At 42.7% G+C, this 20,763-nt stretch overlaps 2 protein-coding genes across 4 annotated transcripts in view; one reads left to right on the top strand and one right to left on the bottom strand.

Annotated features, from left to right (window-relative positions):
• Nucleotides 1-1,819, top strand: part of LOC309328647 (NAD(P) transhydrogenase, mitochondrial-like) — a 77,842-nt gene extending 76,023 nt beyond the window's left edge. Inside the window, exons 21-22 of the mRNA XM_081838811.1 lie at nt 685-800; nt 1,600-1,819. Coding sequence (XP_081694937.1) covers nt 685-800; nt 1,600-1,752 — 269 coding nt within the window. The 3' untranslated portion in view covers nt 1,753-1,819. The remainder of the gene's footprint in view (nt 1-684; nt 801-1,599) is intronic.
• Nucleotides 1,820-9,275: 7,456 nt separating this feature from the next.
• DTWD1 (DTW domain containing 1) lies at nt 9,276-20,726 on the bottom strand. 3 transcript variants are annotated; one of them, XM_081839277.1, is made up of 5 exons: nt 20,531-20,726; nt 13,992-14,299; nt 13,216-13,359; nt 11,877-12,153; nt 9,276-10,027 (listed from the first exon to the last, which is right to left on the bottom strand). In XM_081839277.1, exons 2-5 carry the CDS (start codon nt 14,271-14,273, stop codon nt 9,801-9,803), a joined length of 930 nt encoding a protein of 309 aa, XP_081695403.1. In that variant the 5' UTR covers nt 14,274-14,299; nt 20,531-20,726; the 3' UTR covers nt 9,276-9,800. The 3 variants fall into 3 exon arrangements, with proteins under 3 accessions (XP_081695403.1, XP_081695405.1, XP_081695404.1); XM_081839279.1 differs by having other exon boundaries at nt 13,992-14,245; XM_081839278.1 differs by lacking the exon at nt 20,531-20,726 and adding an exon at nt 20,125-20,367.
• Between the last annotated feature and the right edge of the window lie 37 nt (nt 20,727-20,763).

Raw genomic sequence — 20,763 nt, 5'->3', positions numbered from 1 at the left:
TAAGCTTTTGTGTGCATGCACACTTCTTATACCCAGAACAAACTTAGTTGGTTTCTTAAGGTGCCACTGGACAATTTTTTTATTTATTTCATCTGCAGGTGTGGCAGGTGTGGCAGTAGAAGTGCTGGACCATTGTCTTGCCTCAGTAATGGACTGGATAAGAGGCAATAAACTGAAGCTCAATCCAGAGAAAACTGAGGCAGTGTTAGTGGGTGGTATCCCGGACTGGAGGCGTGAAAGATTTCCTGCTTTTGATAGGGTTACACTCCTGGTGAAGGAGTGGATATGCAGATTGGAGGTGCTTCTGTTGTTATTGCTTGAGTCTCAGGTGGCTCATCGTGAACATTTAGATGTGGTGGCATGTGCCCTAGTTGGCTTGAGGGAGTTTTCCTTCAGATGTTTGGTTGAATGTCTCCCTCCCTATGTACAAGTCCTGAACTAAGAAAGACAAAACCTCTCTGTTCCTTTCTCCTCATTGTTTCTGTTCAATTTCTTTATCAGTTTTTCTTTTCTCTCTGGCCTCCGGATTTATATGTTTATAAGATTTATATGCTTAGATGTTTTATCTGTCTCCGCATCCCAAGGGAATTAAGCAGTTGTCTGCCAGCGAGTTTGAAAGTCCTGACAAAAGACAGTAGCTTTTCACGTTTCCGAAGTGTTGATGAGTTTTCTTCTGCCTCTCAGACACAGATCTGACTTTGGTAATTGGTGCCAACGACACTGTGAACTCTGCAGCGCAAGAAGATCCAAATTCAATAATAGCTGGTATGCCTGTATTGGAGGTCTGGAAATCTAAGCAGGTAAGTAATGGCAAGGGATTGATTCTTTTGTGATAGCCTCCAACAGAATTCCCTTTACATCTCAACCCATGAGAATCGGGCACAGGTTCCTCATTCTTGATGGATCCTTGGCCTGTTTTGACAGGGCTAGTCTTACGTCATGAAGAACATGCTTTTTACAAAGGAAGAGTAAGACTGTATTATGGCATGTGTACCTAATTGGCTCTTCTGTCTACTTCACTTAGTTACAGGTACTTACGCCCAGTTAAAAATGGAAACGTTTCCACTAAAGTTTAGGGTTGCCATATTTCAAAGAGTAAAAACCAGGACACCCTGAAAGTTGTTGATCTTTTTTAACAAAAACCCCCAAAACACTTTTTTTCAATTGACTTGGTTCCCCCCCAGACATCAATTCCGCCTTTGGAATTGTATAGACATTTGGCAGCCTTACCAAAGTTATCTTCCTTAACATTTCCATGTCTAAAGCTTTAAGGCACTTCAATTCACAGCTGTATGTGGTAATATCTTTAAGTGCTTGAATACTCACTTTTATGGAGTTAAGCCACGTAGAATTGATGGTTTCAACCATATAATAATTAAACTATCCATAGACTTTTAAATTGGGGGGTGGTGGTATTGTTTTTGTTTGTTATTATGGTATGTATTTTTGTGTTTTTGTATTGTGAACAATCCTGTGATCCTCGGATGAAGGGCTGTATAGAAATTTAAGAAATAATGATAATAATATGGTTTCAGAGTAGGTACGCTGTGATTGCTTGAGTATCTCTCTATTCATGCCGCCATTTTGTTTCTCCACCAGGTCATTGTCATGAAGCGCACCCTGGGAGTTGGGTATGCTGCAGTTGACAACCCCATTTTTTACAAGCCCAATACCTCAATGTTGCTTGGTGATGCCAAGAAAACCTGTGATGCTTTACAAGCCAAAATTAGGGAATCTATTTCTACCCATTAGTATTCTGTGTTTTGTGTAAAAACATAGGGCACCAGCCACCCAACAATAAACCTTGTTTAGTACCATTAATTTCATTGGTTGAATTTATTTATTATAACTTATTTAATGCATTATTTGTACCTGGTTCTTCAGCCACAGAAGGGCTCCTGGAGCAGCTTACAAATATCAGGAATAAGACAGCACAGAAAGTTGAAATCAAGGCAACTAAAAAGAGGGCAACTTTGACCGGACTGTGTCTATAATTTGGTATTGTTTAGGAAATAGGTTTGGTGGTAGCTGCAGTCTTTTTTATATATATACAGCTGTGTCCGACAGACAGCTAGAAGAACCTGAGGTATTGGATCATGTTAGTAGTTTGCGGCTTCTGTAAAGGTAAAGGACCCCTGGTCGGTTAAGTCCAGTCAAAGGTGACTATGAGGTTGCGGCACTCATCTTGTTTTTAGGTCGAGGGAGCGGGCATTTGTCCACAGACAGCTTTCTGGGTCATGTGGCCAGCACGACTAAACTGCTTTTGGTGCAACGGAACACTGTGACAAGTGCCAGAGTGCATGCGACGGGGTGAGCTCCTATTGCTCTGCCCCAGCTCCTGCCAACCTAGTAGTTCAAAAGCATGCCAGTGCAAGTAGATAGAGAGCCAGTGTGGTGTAGTGGTTAAGAGCGATAGACTCGTAATCTGGGGAACCGGGTTCGCGTCTCTGCTCCTCCACATGCAGCTGCTGGGTGACCTTGGGCCAGTCACACTTCTTTGAAGTCTCTCAGCCCCACTCACCTCACAGAGTGTTTGTTGTGAGGAAGGAAGGTAAAGGAGAATGTTAGCTGCTTTGAGACTCCTTAGGGTAGTGATAAAGCAGGATATCAAATCCAAACTCTTCTTCTTCTTCAAGTAGATAAATAGGTACCGCTGCGATGGGAAGGCAAACGGTGTCTCCGTGCGCTCTGGCTTCCGCCACTGTGTTCCGTTGTGCCAGAAGTGCTTTAATCCTGCTGACCACATGACCCGGAAAGCTGTCTGTGGACAAACGCCAGCTCCCTCGACCTAAAAACAAGATGAGTCGCCTTTGACTGGACTTAACTGTCCAGGGGTCCTTTACCTTTTACCTTTATTTTTCTGGCTTCTGTGCCTTTGTGGTTGGAAATGTAAATCTCTGTAATTAAAAATTCAAATGACATCATTTGCAGCTTATTTCTCAAACTTTGCAGTTGTAGTTATGGAACTTTAAGTAATCAGAGGCAGGTGAAAGGGATGGGCCAATTTGGGTCTGGAGCATAGCTGTCAACCTTCCCCTTTTTTGCGGGAAATTCCCTTATTCCAGTGCCGTTTCCCACTGCTATCCCGGATTGTTAGATATCCCGTAGACTGTCCCTGGGACAGGTGAGGCTGCTGATCCCTTATTTTCAAATCTGAATGTTGACAGCTATGGTATGGAGAAGTGCCATCAGCTGCCAGGCCAAGGACAGGGTAGAGAAAGCAGTGACAGATAGGCTCTAGGCCTTGTTGCAGCAGCCCATTTCAAGGGAGTGATGGCTTGGTTTGCCACCCACCAACTGCTCCTCAAAGTGACTGGCTATGATGAAATGGACATCTCATATATTGGAAATCATGCCTTCTGTGTTTGTTCCAATGATCCCTCCCCTTCTCATTAGCCTCATTTTTAAAAAAACAAAAACAAAAAAACTACAGCTTCTTAAGCCAGGGAAAGTCTCTAAAGCAGCATCAGTTGCAGTGCAAGAGGTTGCAGCTGGTGGAGAAAATGGTTAGATCTCTCTTTTTTTGCTTAGAAGCACTTTTAAGTGTCCACTAGAGCAGTGTTTCCCAAACACGGGTCTTCGGGTTTTTTCGGACTACAATTCCCATCATCCTTGACCACTGGTCTTGCTAGCGAGGGATGATGGGAGTTGTAGTCCAAAAACAGCTGGAGACCCAAGGTTGGGGAACACTGCACTAGAGGATCTTTGACTCCTGAAACTCACAGAGGAGTAAACTGGATTGTAACACACTCTAAAAGTAAACCAACACTTGTTTATATAAGGTTTTATCCATCCCTACTTTTACACTAAAATGTTTTCAAAGAAACGTGATTTGGAAGAAAACGAATTATGTTTTGCCTCTTCGGACTGATTGTTAAGAATACATTGGGTCAGGGGGTCGCTTTGATGTGCGTTTCCAGTGGGCGGATTCCTTTCCCTTTCCATTATAGCCCAGTAATCTTCCACAAAGCTGCTTTAGAGACTTTCCTGGGAAAAGTTCAAAGGAGTCTTTGTTTAACAACACACAGAGAGATGAAAATGTCAGAGAGACAATCAAAAGTCATTCACTGGAAACAGTATTAATCATTGCGCAAAGCCAAGATGCCCTTTTCTTGACAGCAATAAAAAACAACAACACATGGATGGTGAAAGCATTTGCTGTTGCAATTTATTAGAGAGATGACTGTTGAAGATATTTCTTGCTGTAAAAACATGACACAGTTTTGTATAACAATATTGGTTTTAGCAACATAGGCTACCATCCAGTGAGCCTTAAGGACGATTCTTCACTATGTACTGGACTGCAGACTACATGTCTAAATAGGGGTTAGTCTACATAACCTGAGCCTGTATTCTGCTATATCACCATTAGAGGAATATGTTAACACCAGCTGGCCAGTTCTACCCATCCATTTTTGTGTGTGTGAATGAAACTAATGATAGATTTTGCCCATACTGGGGAAATAAACTACCTTCCTACTCTGCCCTCCCCAAACACCTGAAATTTGGGCTCTCCCTACAACACTGATTGGCGATACATATAGGATAAATAGAAGTACTTCTTCGCACCATGCACAATTAATTTCATAGGCTAACTACCATAAATTGCTGTGAGGAGGGCCACTTAGCTTATGTGGTTTACAAGAGGAACAGCCATTTTAGATCTGGTCCTAACCAATGTTGATGACCTGGTTAGTGGGGTAGAAGTGGAAGGATCATTAGGCGCGAGTGATCATGCTCTTCTGAAGTTTACTATACAGCGGAAAGGAGGAGCCAAGCATACTAGGACTCAATTTCTTGACTTTAAGAAAGCCGACTTCATAAAACTTAGGGAAGTGCTGGGTGAGATCCCATGGACAGTAATACTAAAAGGAAAGGGAGTTCATGATGGCTGGGAGTTTGTTAAGAGGGAGATAGTAAAAGCACAACTTCAGGCAATACCAATGAGACGGAAACATGGAAGGTGCCTAAAGAAGCCAGGGTGGCTATCTAAAGAACTTTTAACTGAGTTAAGATTAAAAAAGGATGTGTACAAAAAATGGAAAAGGGGGGAAACCACCAAAGAGGAATTCAAACAAATAGCCAGCACGTGTAGACACAAAGTCAGAAAAGCTAAAGCACAGAATGAACTCAGGCTTGCTAGAGAGGTTAAAAGCAACAAAAAAGGCTTTTATGGGTATGTTCGTAGCAAAAGGAAGAACAAAGAAACAGTGGGGTCACTCAGAGGAGAAGATGGTGAAATGCAAACAGGGGACACAGAAAGGGCTGAACTCCTCAATGCCTTCTTTGCCTCAGTCTTCTCCGATAAAGAAAACAATGCCCGACCTGAAGAATTTGGAGCAAATGATTCAGCAGAGGAAACACAGCCCAGAATAACTAAGGAGATAGTACAAGAATACTTCGTTAGTTTAGATGTATTCAAGTCTCCAGGGCCAGATGAACTGCATCCAAGAGTATTAAAAGAACTGGCAGATGTGATCTCAGAACCACTGGCAGTCATCTTTGAGAATTCCTGGAGAATAGGCGAAGTCCCGGCAGACTGGAGGAGGGCAAATGTTGTCCCTATTTTCAAAAAGGGGAAAAGAGAGGACCCAAATAATTACCGCCCAGTCAGTCTGACATCAATACCAGGGAAGATTCTGGAGCAGATCATTAAGCAAACACTCTGTGAGCACCTAGAAAGGAATACTGTGATCACCAATAGTCAGCATGGATTTCTGAAAAATAAGTCATGTCAGACTAACCTGATCTCGTTTTTTGACAGAATTACAAGCCTGGTAGATGAAGGGAATGCAGTGGATGTAGCCTACCTTGATTTCAGCAAGGCATTTGACAAGGTGCCCCATGATATTCTTGTAAAGAAGCTGGTAAAATGTGGACTTGACTATGCTACCACTCAGTGGATTTGTAACTGGCTGACTGACCGAACCCAAAGGTTGCTCATCAATGGTTCCTCTTCATCCTGGAGAAGAGTGACTAGTGGGGTGCCACAGGGTTCTGTCTTGGGCCCGGTCTTATTCAACATCTTTATCAACGACTTGGATGATGGACTCAAGGGCATCCTGATCAAATTTGCAGATGACACCAAACTGGGAGGGGTGGCTAACACCCCAGAGGACAGGATCACACTTCAAAACGACCTTGACAGATTAGAGAACTGGGCCAAAACAAACAAGATGAATTTTAACAGGGAGAAATGTAAAGTATTGCACTTGGGCAAAAAAATTGAGAGGCACAAATACAAGATGGGTGACACCTGGCTTGAGAGCAGTACATGTGAAAAGGATCTAGGAGTCTTGGTTGACCGCAAACTTGACATGAGCCAACAGTGTGACGCGGCAGTGAAAAAAGCCAATGCAATTCTGGGCTGCATCAATAGGAGTATAGCATCTAGATCAAGGGAAGTAGTAGTGCCACTGTATTCTGCTCTGGTCAGACCTCACCTGGAGTACTGTGTCCAGTTCTGGGCACCACAGTTCAAGAAGGACACTGACAAACTGGAATGTGTCCAGAGGAGGGCAACCAAAATGGTCAAAGGCCTGGAAACGATGCCTTATGAGGAACGGCTAAGAGAGCTGGGCATGTTTAGCCTGGAGAAGAGAAGGTTAAGGGGTGATATGATAGCCATGTTCAAATATATAAAAGGATGTCACATAGAGGAGGGAGAAAGGTTGTTTTCTGCTGCTCCAGAGAAGCGGACACGGAGCAATGGTTCCAAACTACAAGAAAAAAGATTCCACCTAAACATTAGGAAGAACTTCCTGACAGTAAGAGCTGTTCGACAGTGGAATTTGCTGCCAAGGCGTGTGGTGGAGTCTCCTTCTTTGGAGGTCTTTAAGCAGAGGCTTGACAACCATATGTCAGGAGTGCTCTGATGGTGTTTCCTGCTTGGCAGGGGGTTGGACTCGATGGCCCTTGTGGTCTCTTCCAACTCTGTGATTCTATGATTCTATGAAAGCAACTATTCTATTCCGAACTTCAAAATAGAAAGCGTAATGCTGGTGGTCAACAAAAGAGGTTTAAAGATCTCTCAAGGCAAATCTATAAAAATGTAGTATAAACACCGACAACTGGGAAACACTGGCCTGCGAGCGCTCCAGTTGGAGAACAGTCTTTACCAAAGGTGTCATGGGCTTTGAAGATGCTCAAACTCAGGACAAAAGGGAGAAATGTGCTAAGAGGAAGACACGCTTGGCAAACCCTCACCGTGATCAACTCCCACCTGGAAACCTATGTCCCCACTGTGGAAGAACATGCGGATCCAGAATTGGCCTCTGTAGTCACTTATGGACTCACTGTTAAGACCGTGTTTATGGAAGACAATCTTACTTGGCTACGAATGATCGCCAAAGACGGAGAGGTTCAAGGATAATGGAAATTGGAGTCCAACAACATTGGGAAGGCCCCAGGTTCTCCACCCCATCATAAAATGCAAGCATGACTTAAGCATTGGCAAGGGCCTGTAGTTCAGTGGTACATCGCCTGATTTGCATGTCAAAGGTGCCAGGATGAATCCCTGGCACCTCTAGTTAAAAGGATCTCAGCTATCTTCTGTTCTTGGAGAGCAGCTGGCAGCTGAAGGAAACTGTACCGTGCTAGATGGATCAATACGACCAAAATAGTTTCAATGGGAAGGAGGGGGAAATTTTGCCCAGGGCTAACTTATTTCCTTGGCACAATTCTAGTTTCCCCTAGCTATGTTCTTGAAGGAGCAGGAACCCTGAAAGTATCTAATATGGTCAATCTTACTCAGCTATGAGTGATCGCCAAAGGAGAAGACGGCCTAAATAATCAAAAGAAGAAATTAATGTGTAAGTTAAATCAAAATCAAATGTTTAATGACTTCATTTATTTCACTATATTAATTTAGAAACTTTGCTCTGTTTCTCTCCCCACCAGCTTATGGTTTCTGTACCTCATTGTGAACCTTAAGAAAAAGAGTTAAAGGGAAAAGGAAATGGAAATGGAAATAATCCTAGGCACTGTCACTGAATGAAACTTAGGCATATTTCTAAACATCACCACTCCTCAGGAACAAACCCACTGGAATTGCTTCTGGAATATTTTGCTTTTAGTGAAAAATCAGATTTTTTTGTATCCCTGAGGCATTTGATCAATGATATTTACTGAAACGAGTTAAGTAACTAGCTGTTAATATGGTTAAGGGTGTGTGCCTTTAAATCACAACTGGTACTTGTATTAAATGAGTTGTTCCAAAGAGGAGGAGGAGAACACAGATGGTCCTTTGGTAACTGTGAATTTGGCACATCACCTTTAAACAGATTGTTAGGCCTCCTGTACGAAATGTGTTGTGTATCAAGCCTGCAAGCTTCTTAATAAACAAGGGCCTTGGGTAGAGGCTAGGAAGCACTTGTAACATCTGTACTTCAGTTTTTAATACACTGTTTGTTGCAGAGTGGGGAAAAACCCTTTAAAGGACTCAATATCTTTATTTAAAGGACTTCTGCAGCTTCCCCTAGTGTGGGCTCTACAGCTTACACATAGTACATTGCTACCTTGGTTCTCGAACTGAATCTGTTCTGAGAATCCGTTCAACTCCTGGAATGGTTCAAAAACCAATGTTTGGCTTCTGATTGGCTGAAGGAGCTTCCTAAAGTCAAGCGGAAGCTGCGTCGGACGTTCGGCTTCCGAAAAACATTTGCAAACCGAAACACTTACTTCTGGATTTGTGGTGTTTGGGAGCCAAAACATACAAGTACCAAGGTGTTTGAGAACCAAGGTACGACTGTCTAATAATTTGCTTCATTTGCAATGTAAAGTGCAGGGCTCAGCTGTGGGCAGAGGACCCTTAATTCCTTTGCAAGCCTTCCAACTTTAGTTGGAAGGAAATGCACCTTTCTCTGAAAATGTATGTTTCTCCTGGTAAATTTATTTCAGAATGCAGCAGGAAACTTTTGTTTGGCAGTACCAAAGCTGTCAACCTGAAATGGACATAGAAGTAGTCATTATAGTAAACCTGCTATTATAATATTACCAAAGCAATTTTACAGCTTAATTTAGACCCAAACATGTTTACCATTGGCATCCTGCTGAATACATCAGCCTGGATTTTTTTTGGGGTTTTTTTTTTTTTTGGTCTACTGAAATATTGTTCCAATCATTTTTTTAGTAAACAGTTACATCACCGGGATTAAGTCATCCCTGACAGTGAAGTGCGCATTCCTATAGAGTGAAACAGCTGAACTAAGTTTTACTATGTTTAAGAAAAGAGACACTATGTTGGCATTTTCCCTGCTTATTACGGTCTGAAAACATTTCTATTTAGAGGCAACGGGCTCAGTTTTATTTCAGGCAACACTCCCATAACAGTCCAGCTTTTTTTAAAGTGTCAAATTTAGCAAAGAAGTGGGGGAAGATAAAAGAGACAGAAAATCCCCCCAACGAAACAATATACGCTGTCAGTTCGCATTGAAAACATAACAGCCATCAGTTCTTCTCTCTAAAATATGTAAGTTGATATAAACCCTCCAAACATCCAAATTGGTGCTTATAAAAATATGTTCAAATGTAGCAAGGGCAGTAAAGTCCCCAGACCATTTGGAGTCTCTTGGGAACCATAAGAGAGATTTGCCTCAGATGATAAGTCATGGGTTTGCATTTAGGATTGAACTAAAAAGGACAGGAACATTTTGCATTCTTACAAACAAACAAACAAATGCTCTAGCCAACTGTGCAATTTATTTAATTCAATTGTTTAAAAGCATAAAGTACAATGGATCATAAGGAATATTTTAGGGGACGGATTTTTGTTATTCACACAAAAAATATACAGTATTGCCTTAGTCTTTTCCTGCTGACTTGGCATTTTTTATCAATTTGTACATAAACGAGAAGAAGAAAAGGAGGTTGTCATACTGTCCTTCATATTTTTCTTTCAAGAATTCCTTATGATAGTCGACTAGGAAATAATAAATTGCTTCGATGGTAGACAGGTACGTCTCTGGCTTTCCTTTCTGATGACGCCAAAAGCAGGTTTTCCGCGATTTCAGTTCAATTTGCAGCAATCCTGCATTAAGAGAGATAACAAAACAGAACATGTATACGCTAAATTGTACATATGACTCAAATCAGCTACTGGTAACAGAATGATATAGTGGTTCTCAACCTATGGGTCCCCAGATGTTGTTGGACTTCAACTCCCATCATCCCTAGCTAGCAAGGCCAGAGCTCAGGGATGATGGGAATTGTAGTCCAACAACATCTGGGGACCCACAGGTTGAGAACCACTGCCAGATGCAGATGCTCTTGGGCAGAGGAGAGCTCTGGTTATAGGAAGCATGTGACTCCCTTGTTACAGCAGCTCCAATGGCTACTGGTCTGTTTCCGGGCACAATCTCAAGTGCTGGTTATGGCCAAGGCTATCTGAAGGAACCTGCCCAGGCTTTTAAGATCTTTGGTCCCACCAACCTCACAGGCATGGTTGGTGGGAACATGGAGAGGACCCGGTTGGTGGCTGCTCACAGACTTTGAAACCCCCTTTCTAGAAAAGTTAGACAGACTCCCTTCTAGTTGATTTTCCACTAGCACAGGCAAACTCAGCCCTCCAGATGTTTTGGGACTACAACTCCCATCATCCCAAGCTAACAGGACCAGTGGTCAGGGATGATGGGAATTATAGTCTCAAAACAGCTGGAGGGCCGAGTTTGCCTATGCCTGCACTAGCAGGTAGAAGCTTTTTAGTGTTTAATGCTTTATTATGTTTTTATATAGGTTGGAAACCGTCCAGAGTGGCTGGGGCAACCCAATCAGATGGGTCGGGTACAAACAACAACAACAACAACAACAATTTTATAGCCCACCCATCTGGATGGGTTTCCCCAGCCACTCTGGGCAGCTCCCAATATTAATAATAACTTTAAAAAGCAACAAAACATCAAAAATTAAAAACTTCCCTAACCAGGGCTGCCTTCAGATGTCTTCTAAAAGTCAGAGAGTTGTTTATTTCCTTGACATCTGATGGGGAGGACATTCCACAGGGCGGGCGCCACTACTGAGAAGGCCCTCTGATGAGGATCATTAATTCCAACCAGCCTTTGAGAACTGACTGTTTTTTAAGGAAAGGGTTTTAATAGTGCTGTTCTATTTATATTACCCATATTTCAGTAAATTTGTTTCTTATGTTTTTAAAATTCTACTAGAGTTTAATTACTTTTTAACGTTAATCTTTTATCCTTTTGTGTTTTATCTGTGTTGTTTTGATTTGTGGAAGCCGCCTTGAGTCCCAGTACAGGAAAAGGGCAGGATATAAATAAATACAACAACAATTTCATTTCTCTAATCAGGAAACTAGTCCACTTAGGGGCTGGATGCAAGGGACTGTACCTGGTGTTGGACCACAAGGCATTTAATTGCGACTAGAACCATGCCCATGCATAGCTATGGGGGATCCATTGATTCATCTACAGTGGTGCCCCGCAAGATGAATGCCTCGCAAGACGAAATACCCGCTAGACGAAAGGTTTTTCCGTTTTGGAGGCGCTTCGCAAAACGAATTTCCCTATGGGCTTGCTTCGCAAGACGAAATGTCTTGCGAGTTTTTTCGACTTTTTTCCCCTTCCCCCTTTTTCTAAGCCGCTAAGCCGCTAAGCCGCTAAGCCGCTTATCCGCTAAGCCGCTAAACCACTAATAGCGCTAATCCGCTAAGCCGTCAATGGGCTTGCTTCGCAAGACGAAAAAACCGCTAGACGAAGAGAATCGCGGAACGGATTCTTTTCGTCTTGCGAGGCACCACTGTATATGGATTGTTCAATTTGTTCATGCATAGAAGTAACGAGACTGATGTGTCAAGCACATCCCTTCGATTTGCACTTTTATTAATCTGCAGCACTGGGCTTTAGAATCTGGTGTTAACATACCTTGGAGCCGCTCATCTGTGATTATTTTGTTCGTTTGATTCCAAGTGCTATCAATAAACACAATTCTCTTCAATGGAGCATTTCTGTTCATGCTGTTAAACTGGTGTTCGCCCAAGTCGCTTTCACTGCCTGACTCTGTTTTCGCACATTTGAGGACTGGTTCTGCTGACGAGTCCTCGTCCTCATCACAGTCAACCTTCTTCTTAGATTTGTTTTGCAAACAGAGGGGAATGTCATTTATTGAAACTGAATTAGGCCCAGGAAAGATAAGTGCAATCTAGAAGAAAAACAGACACAATGTTTGCAGGCAGGTAGGGTCTCAGCCTGCGTACCAGGTGGAGCTGGTAGACAGCCGCCCTGGACACAGAATTAACCTGCGCCTCCATGGACAGCTTTGAGTCCAAAATGACTCCCAGGGTGCCTCAGAACACGTCAGAAGTCCCCGTGTGGTATTCTATTCTATCCCCCCACCAAGGGAAGTATTAAGAATTTTGCAGGCCTTCCAACTAGTCACAGAAAAATTCTCTTGAGGAAAAAGGCCTTGTGTGGAGGCATTGCCTTTCTGCTCCTTCTCATCATCTAAGAGCTCGCTCTCTCCTTCCTGGTTGTGGGAAAGAGATTTAGATCCAGTTCCTGCCTAATTATAATCTAGCTAGCTAGGGCAAGTCCCTATCAGGAACCTAGTCTGGGGAGACCCCAAGTTGTTCAAATGGACTAGGGCATTTAGGACAATGCCCCTGGCCTGCTTAGTTTGGTCCTCCACCAATGCTTCCTTCTACCCGCTACCCTAACCATGCCAAATCTCCTAAGAACCATCTTTCTCCACATGACTCTCAAACTCTGTGCAAGCATGGATCTCACTGATGTCTGTTTTTAGCTTTATATATATAATTGCATAGCAGTATATAAATATTTTAAGAAATAAATATGGAGGGACACAGGTTAATTGTCCCTGGTGTAGACCTACGTAGGTGAATACATATCCTTCCCTCTGTAGGTAAAGTATCTCCAGAGTAGATATTGCGTACATCAGGTCTTAGAAAAGCAAAAAGTATAATTTCTTGCCTGTCAAATCAGGAGGAACCCAATACAAGTGGCAAATGCAATATAAAATATGGCAACTGGGAAATTGTGGTGTATAATTTAGAGAAGTGGAGAGTGGGGGAGCAAGCAAGCCACTTATTTTTCCCTTTTCTACGTGCAGAAGGGATTCTGAACCCCAGGTGAGCCCTGATATTCTCTTTGTGGCAGCATTGTGGATTTCATAGGCATCAGCAAGAAGGAAAGAGGAAGGAAACGAGGAAATATCTCCCCCATGCTACTTCTAGACAACCCTTACTTCGTGTCTCATTCCTTCGTAGTCTGGAATACAAGGATATGTGTAAATGGTAACTTCTTCGGGCGCCAGGAGCTTGGCATGTACAGCTGTGCTTTTGCCATCCGTTTCATTGGGATGCTTAATGATGTCAATTTTCAATGGGAGCTGAAACCAAGAACACAAGTACATACACTGGAGAAAAGGCACTCCCCATTCCATTTCATAAGAAAAAGTAAGTAACTGGCTGAACATTTTGCATTTGGGTACAGGCAGCAGTGCACAAGATACACACACGCTGCATCAGTGCCTACTAGAAGTCACTGCTTTCCTCAGCAGATCTGCTTAAAGCAGTGGGAATGCACAATGACTGGACAACTTCCGCCAAAATAAATTGTTTCTGAGCCCTATGGGTCAAAGCAGCAGGGTGCAGACTTACTGAATGAAAGATGTTACTGCTTTTCACCCAACCTACTCTAACTGGAAGTCATCTCCAAGGTCTCAGAAAGACATCTTTCCTATTAGAAAGGACCTTGGATAGCAACTGATTTGCAGTACTAGGGATTTCATCTGGAATCAGGGCCCCCTCTTCTTCTTGTACCACTAGAGTTTGGCAAGCCTGTAGCAAGTTCTGAAGAAAACAGAGTTTTGGGTTGCCGCAGCTTGTTTTTAAAACTATATTGCAAAAACATGAGTCTCACTTCATTCTTCCCCAGTTCGTTTATTAGAATGATTCACTGTGACAAAAACTTGCTAAAATTGACAAATTAGATCAAAAATAAGATATATCTTGCACTAACCTTCACAACAGGAATTTCTCCAATGGGAACAGTTTCAACTGGAACATAGCATGTGTAACAATAGAACATCCTTGAACTATTACATCTGGGACATTTTGATCTCCCTTGTTTTGGGGCTCTTTCAAGAACAGTCTGAGGCGCTAGATGCAGGTTTTCAAGTGGTGTTTCCTGCAACATCGACGTAGTCTGTGAATCTGAACTATTCAGGCCTTCCAAATTTCTTTTTATTCCCTGGTGGCTCTTTTGGTCATCTTCTGAAATCACAGGTGAATTGAAAGACATCTTACTTTCAAGTAATATCCTTGGACCTGTTACAGGGAAAATAAAAATCACAACGGCTTTCAACAAGGGCCAATTTCCACAGAAACATTTTGACAGTCATAGCAAAACTTTTATGATTTTAGATCAACTTAAGTCAATGGCTATTTTGATTTTAAAAAAACAAAAACAAAAAACTAGGGGCGCTTTTGAAGATCTTTTTTGAAACACTTTATGGTGGGACATATCTTCTGATGACTGGGTACAAGACTGCAGTCTTAATATCTTCCCGATGACTGCAAGTTTCACATACACGTATCTTTGGGGGAAAAACATGACTGAGCCGGCCAAAAAGAGAGATTCAGCTTCTGATGTGACACCACTAGCCTGCATTTAGGTAGGTTTGCAGAGGAGTGTGCAAAACACCTAATTCAATGCATGACAGTGGCTTAGGAGGAATATAGGGAGCTGCCTGATACAGAGTCAGGCCACTGGACCATAGCTCAGAACTGTCTACAATGACTGGCAGAGTCTCTCCCAGCCCTACCTAGAGACTGTCTGCATTTCTTAGCTCTTACCAGTGAGCTACAGTCCTTCTTGCCTACATTTGGCCATAAAGTAATCCAATGGAAAGCAGGACCTACCTTTAGTCCCACATCTCTCATAGGCAGATTGTGAGAATTATCTCCTGCTTAAGCCTTGTTAGTTTAAACATCTGCTTCTCAATAGTTTAAATATCTGCTTCTCTAGGGTTTTAATTCTATGGCCTAATTGATGAGTAAAAAGGTAAAGGTCCAGTCGTGGCCGAGTCTGGGGTTGCGGCACTCATCTTGCTTTATTGGCTGAGGGAGCCAGCGTACAGCTTCCAGGTCATGTGGCCAGCATGACTAAGCCGCTTCTGGCGAACCAGAGCAGCACACGGAAACGCCGTTTACCTTCCCGCCGGAGCGGTACCTATTTATCTACTTGCACTTTGACATGCTTTCGAACTGCTAGGTTGGCAGGAGCAGGGACCGAGCAATGGGAGCTCACCCCGTGGCGGGGATTCGAACCGACGACCTTCTTATCGGCAAGTCCTAGGCTCTGTGGTTTAACCCAAAGCGCCACCCGTGAGTACAACACAGTAATTTCATACACTGATATACCAATTTAGCTATATTTTTAAATGCATTTTGCTGGGCTTCTTATGTTCCTGTATTCTTATGTCCTAAGTCACTTAAGGGCCTTGGCGGGCCAGGTGTGGGAAAACATTTAAAAACAAATAGGTAACTAGGTAGACAAACACATATGCATAAATATGAATATATTAAAGTGCTTATCTTGAATGGCCGAGACAAAATTACAGATAAGCAGGTTACTTAGCCTATAACAGTGCAATCTTATATATGTTTACTCAGAAATAAGACCCACTGAGTGCAGTGGGGTGGCTTAGCTCCAGGTAAATGCATGTACCACAACCCAAACCTTTGGAAAAGTCAAGTAGCCCTACAAATGCAAAAACAAAGCAATTATAACATTTTCTCTGTAAACATTGTCCACGGAACATTGCTAGTTTATATATTTTGCCAACCGTCTGGAGTTAACATTTGTAATGGCTGTTTATGTAGTGGTACTTTTTAAAGAAAGTGATAACTTTCCAGCTTCACAAAACTTGGAACCGTCACTTTTCTTGGTGGAAGAACACAGCAACGGTACTAAATTTGTTTTTGTTGTTTTCATGTAACAAACCTCACTTCCAATTTGCAGTTTTAGTGCTTTCTCCTCCTGAATGGGGGGGGGGGGGGAATTGAGTCCGTTTACTCTGGAAAGCTCATGAAGTAAGCATCTCAGGTTTGGGCTAAAACCTTCTAACCACGCAGATTCCTCAGCGAGAGAGCAGGAAGTTATTTTAATTTGTTATGCATTCCCAGCCTACAAACGGATACGCTTTACTATAATGTCTCATGGCAGATTGGTGTTTAAATCTGAAGCCCCAAAGGGCTGTCATTGAGACCATACGGGTGAAAGCAGCTAACAAAGGAAAGGCAAAAACTTCCACAGTCTCCTGAAAATGTACCTGCAAAGTTGTCACTCTGAATTTACATTGCTTGAGACAAGTTAACATATGCAGCGCCTATGCCACACATTTCATGGAGGGAGGGGGATAGGTGCATGATAGGAGTATGAAACTAGGACCGGGCAAGTTTCTTCCCATGAACCATCTCAGTTGTGTTCAAGCTACAGTGGTGCCCCGCAAGACGAATGCCTCGCAAGACGAAAAACTCGCTAAACGAAAGATTTTTCCGTCTTTTGAGGTGCTTCGCAAGACGAAACGTCTTGCGAGTTCTTGCGAGTTTTCCCCTTTTTTCCCCTTTTTCTAAGCCACTAAGCTGCTAATAGCCGCTAAACCGCTAATAGCCGCTAAGCCGCTAATAGCGCTAATCCGCTAATTGCCGTGCTTCGCAAGACGAAAAAACCGCAAGACGAAGAGACTCGTGGAACGGATTAATTTCGTCTTGCGAGGCACCACTGTAGTTCTTTCTTCACTCAGAGCACAGAGGTTCTGGCACAATGTACAGTGGTACCTCGAGTTAAATACTTAATTCGTTCCGGAGGTCTGTACTTAACCTGAAACTGTTCTTAACCTGAAGTACCACTTTAGCTAATGGGGCCTCCTGCTGCTGCCGTGCCGCTGGAGCACGATTTCTGTTCTCATCCTGAAGCAAAGTTCTCAACCTGAAGCACTATGTACTCAGCACTAGCTGAGTTTGTAACCTGAAGCGTATGTAACCCGAGGTACCACTGTATTGTACCTAGGGTGGTCAGATGCAAAAGAACACAGGGCTCCTGCACCTTTAATAGTTATATGTAGGACATCACCTAACTTCTGAAGGTACAGGAACCTTTTTGGATTTTTGAAGCCACCCAGATTCTAATGTACTCCATTAGCCACATATATCCATATACAGTGGTACCTCGGGTTACATACGCTTCAGGTTACATACGCTTCAGGTTACAGACTCTGCTAACCCAGAAATAGTACCACATGTTAAGAACTTTGCTTCAGGATGAGAACAGAAATTGTGCTCTGGCAGTGCAGCGGCAGCAGGAGGCCCCATTAGCTAAAGTGGTGTTTCAGGTTAAGAACAGTTTCAGGTTAAGAACGGACCTCCGGAACAAATTAAGTACTTAACCCAAGGTACCACTGTATATCCATAGTGGATACTGCAGAAAACAGGAAAGGCAACACCTCTGTGATCTCATGGAAAAGTACAGTGGTACCTTGGTTCTCAAACACCTTGGTACTCAAAGACCTTGGTTCCCAAACTCCGAATACTCGCAAGTGTTCCAGTTTTCTAATGTTTTTTGGAAGCCAAACGTCCAATGCGGCTGTCAGCTATTGTTTCCGGGGCGCCTGCACGAATCACAAGCTGTGCCTTGGTTTTCGAACATATTGGAAGTCAAACGGACTTCTGGAACAGATTAAGTTTGGCGCTTCTGTTTTTGCTATTTATTTTGCGTTTTTGTTTTTGAGGCATTTCTGGTTCATTTGTTTTTGTGACTGTGTGGAACCCAGTTCAGCTGCTGATTGATTGATTGTGTGATTGCGGGAATGGTTAAAAAACCCCCATCCAAACAATGACTATTATCAGTGCAGGTAAGAAAAAAAATTAATTGTAGTTTTTATCTTCTACAATACTGTCATATTTTATAGTACAGTACATTGATTATTGCTTTCATTTTACGCATCAATGGTCTTGTTAGATAATTTATGTTAAACTGCTGTTTTAGGGGTTGTTTTTAAAAGTCTGGAAAGGATTAATAGGTTTTACATTATTTTCTATGAGAAAGCGCACCTTGGTTTTGGATCGCTTTGGTTTTGGAACGGACTTCCAGAACAGATAAAGTGTGAGAACCAAGGTACCACTGTACCTGCAAAGTTGAGCAAATAAATTACATATTTCACATTTTGTCAGTGGAACTCAGGCACATCTTGTATTAATGAATGCTTCGTTCCAACTGCTGATCACAGTCGCAAATTTCTGGCCAAGAACCTTAAGGCCAAGTTGGATCACTGTTACTTGGACTGCATACACACTACAGTGGTACCTCAGGTTAAGTACTTAATTCGTTCCGGAGGTCTGTTCTTAACCTGAAACTGTTCTTAACCTGAAGCACCACTTTAGCTAATGGGGCCTCCCGCTGCCGCTGCGCCGCCAGAGCACAATTTCTGTTCTCATCCTGAAACAAAGTTCTTAACCCGAGGTATTATTTCTGGGTTAGTGGAGTCAGTAACCTGAAGCATATGTAACCCAAGGTACCACTGTAGCACATTTCTCCCCTCAAATAATTCTTGGCACTGTAGTTTGTCAACAGGTTGCTGGGAATTGTAACAATAAAAGAGGTAAATACATTGCCCGGAATTCTTTTTTTTGGGGGGGGGGGAGGTGTTAGGGAGATGCACTTCAAATATGTTTTAAAAGTGCAGTGTGTATGCAGGCCCATAACCATTACCAAGATTTCTTAGCTGATATTTAAAATGACAGATTCCACTTCTAAGTCTCCCTCCCCCAATTCAGCACCAGCCCAACTTGTGGATTGCGCTAATACCACACACAGGAAATATAAGATCTTGTCTTTCTCACAGATGCTGGAAGCACTTGCTGCTTTCTAAGATCAAGCAGTTCAGCAACTAAGAAAGCACAACTGAGGATCATTCTACAACATTTTGAGAAAATGCGGGAAGGGGAAGAAATGACTTCCACATGTTCAGGAACCACACTAGTAATTCACTGGAGTGGTACAATAACTGGGTGTTGTTTGCAACCCAAGGAGATCAAAGCAGTTGGAGAACTCTAATCTCCCCCAGTGACCCAGTCCTTATCTTCATTGTATCTTGTTGCCTACTCAAATCATCCCTGATCACTGGTTCTGCTAGCTAGGAATGATGGGAGTTGTAGTCCAACAACAAATGAGGACCTGAAGTTGAGAAAGGCTGATCTAGCCAATGTGTGCTCTGTTGTTATAAACACAGCCTTAAGTGACTGGATTGTAAGCAAATATTCTTGCAGTTGAGGAGACTCCAGGTTTTCATTTTGCCTCATAACAAAGTTTAGGCATCACATCGACTAGATGCCCAAGGTCAAGTTGTCTGAAAACCTGTGCCCATATTGCTTTAAGCTCCAAAACACATCTTTGCTTAACTTTATTAGTTATTAATCGGAAAGCCTATGTGCATTTCCTTGAGGGTAAATCCTACAGGGTGATCAACACTCTAAAATCAAACTGTAAACCTGCAAGCCCAGGAGAGGTGCATTGTTCTTCCCCAAAATTACTGGGGCCTGCTTGCTCTAAAAGCACCATTTCGATTTTAAGGCCACAATCCTAGGCATACTTACCTTAGACTAACCTCAATGAAAACAATGGGTAAACACATGCTTGCTTGAACGCATTCTATGTTTTGCATCACTGCTCTCTTTTTTTGGTATATAATTTTATTAAGTTTTCTGTTTTACAATTTAAAATACTCCTTTTACATCCTTAAGACATCAGTGACTTCCTTTCTTCTCTTTCCATGGTTCATTTTACATATCCTAAATCCCTGCATACAAGAAGTGAGGTTACAGGGAAGGAGGCAGAGGGCCTTCTCAGTAGTGGCGCCTGCCCTGTGTTGCGCCCTCCCATCGGATGTCAAGGAAATAAACAACTACCTGACTTTTAGAAGACATCTGAAGGCAGCCCTGTATAGGGAAGTTTTTAATGTTTCATCGTTTATCATGTTTTTAATATTCTGTTGGGAACCACCCAGAGTGGCTGGGGAAACCCAGCCAGATAGGTGGGGTATAAATAATAACAACAACAACAACAACAATAATAATAATTACAAAAACTATACCGTTCAGTATTCCATTACTGCATCCATCAAATCTTGTTTACACTTTGGAATTTATCAGCTCTTAAGCTGATCGCTCGCACTGCGTTTTTATTATGATGATTATTGCTGTGCGTTCCTGTTGTAAATTGGTGCGAATACAAAACAACAACTGTTACGATCTCACACATTACTATCGCTTTTGTTAAACCATGCACAAGATCGGGCAAAGAAGCAACTTGGGAGAGGGTCCGAGGAAGCACCTCGGGGGGACAAGAAAAACCTCCATTCCCCTTCCATCCTTAATGGGAGATCTTCGGGGCCTCCAACCCCCCCCCCACTCGCCCGGATCCCCAAATAAATAGAGAGCAGCACTTCGATCTCGTCACAACGATCACCCCTTTCCCGAAGAAAAGGGAAACCAACCTACTTTTTGCAAAGGCTAGGGGTTCTTCCCTCCGCCTCCTGAGGGTTGGGGGGGGGGTCAGTCACAGCCACTGCACCGTAGAAAACGGCGTCTGTCCTCCGCTACCACCGCGTTGCAGCAGCAGCCGCACAAACACCCACAACCGGAAACGTGCGTGTATATATATTTGCGTAGATATATTTATATATTTGTCGAGATACCTCTGCCTCGAGGTCGGAACTCAAGTGCCGGGGCCG

The sequence above is a fragment of the Podarcis erhardii genome, assembly GCF_964252035.2.
Source record: "Podarcis erhardii genome assembly, chromosome: 14".
Lineage (NCBI taxonomy): Eukaryota > Metazoa > Chordata > Lepidosauria > Squamata > Lacertidae > Podarcis > Podarcis erhardii.
This window is presented reverse-complemented; position numbering and strand designations above follow the sequence as displayed.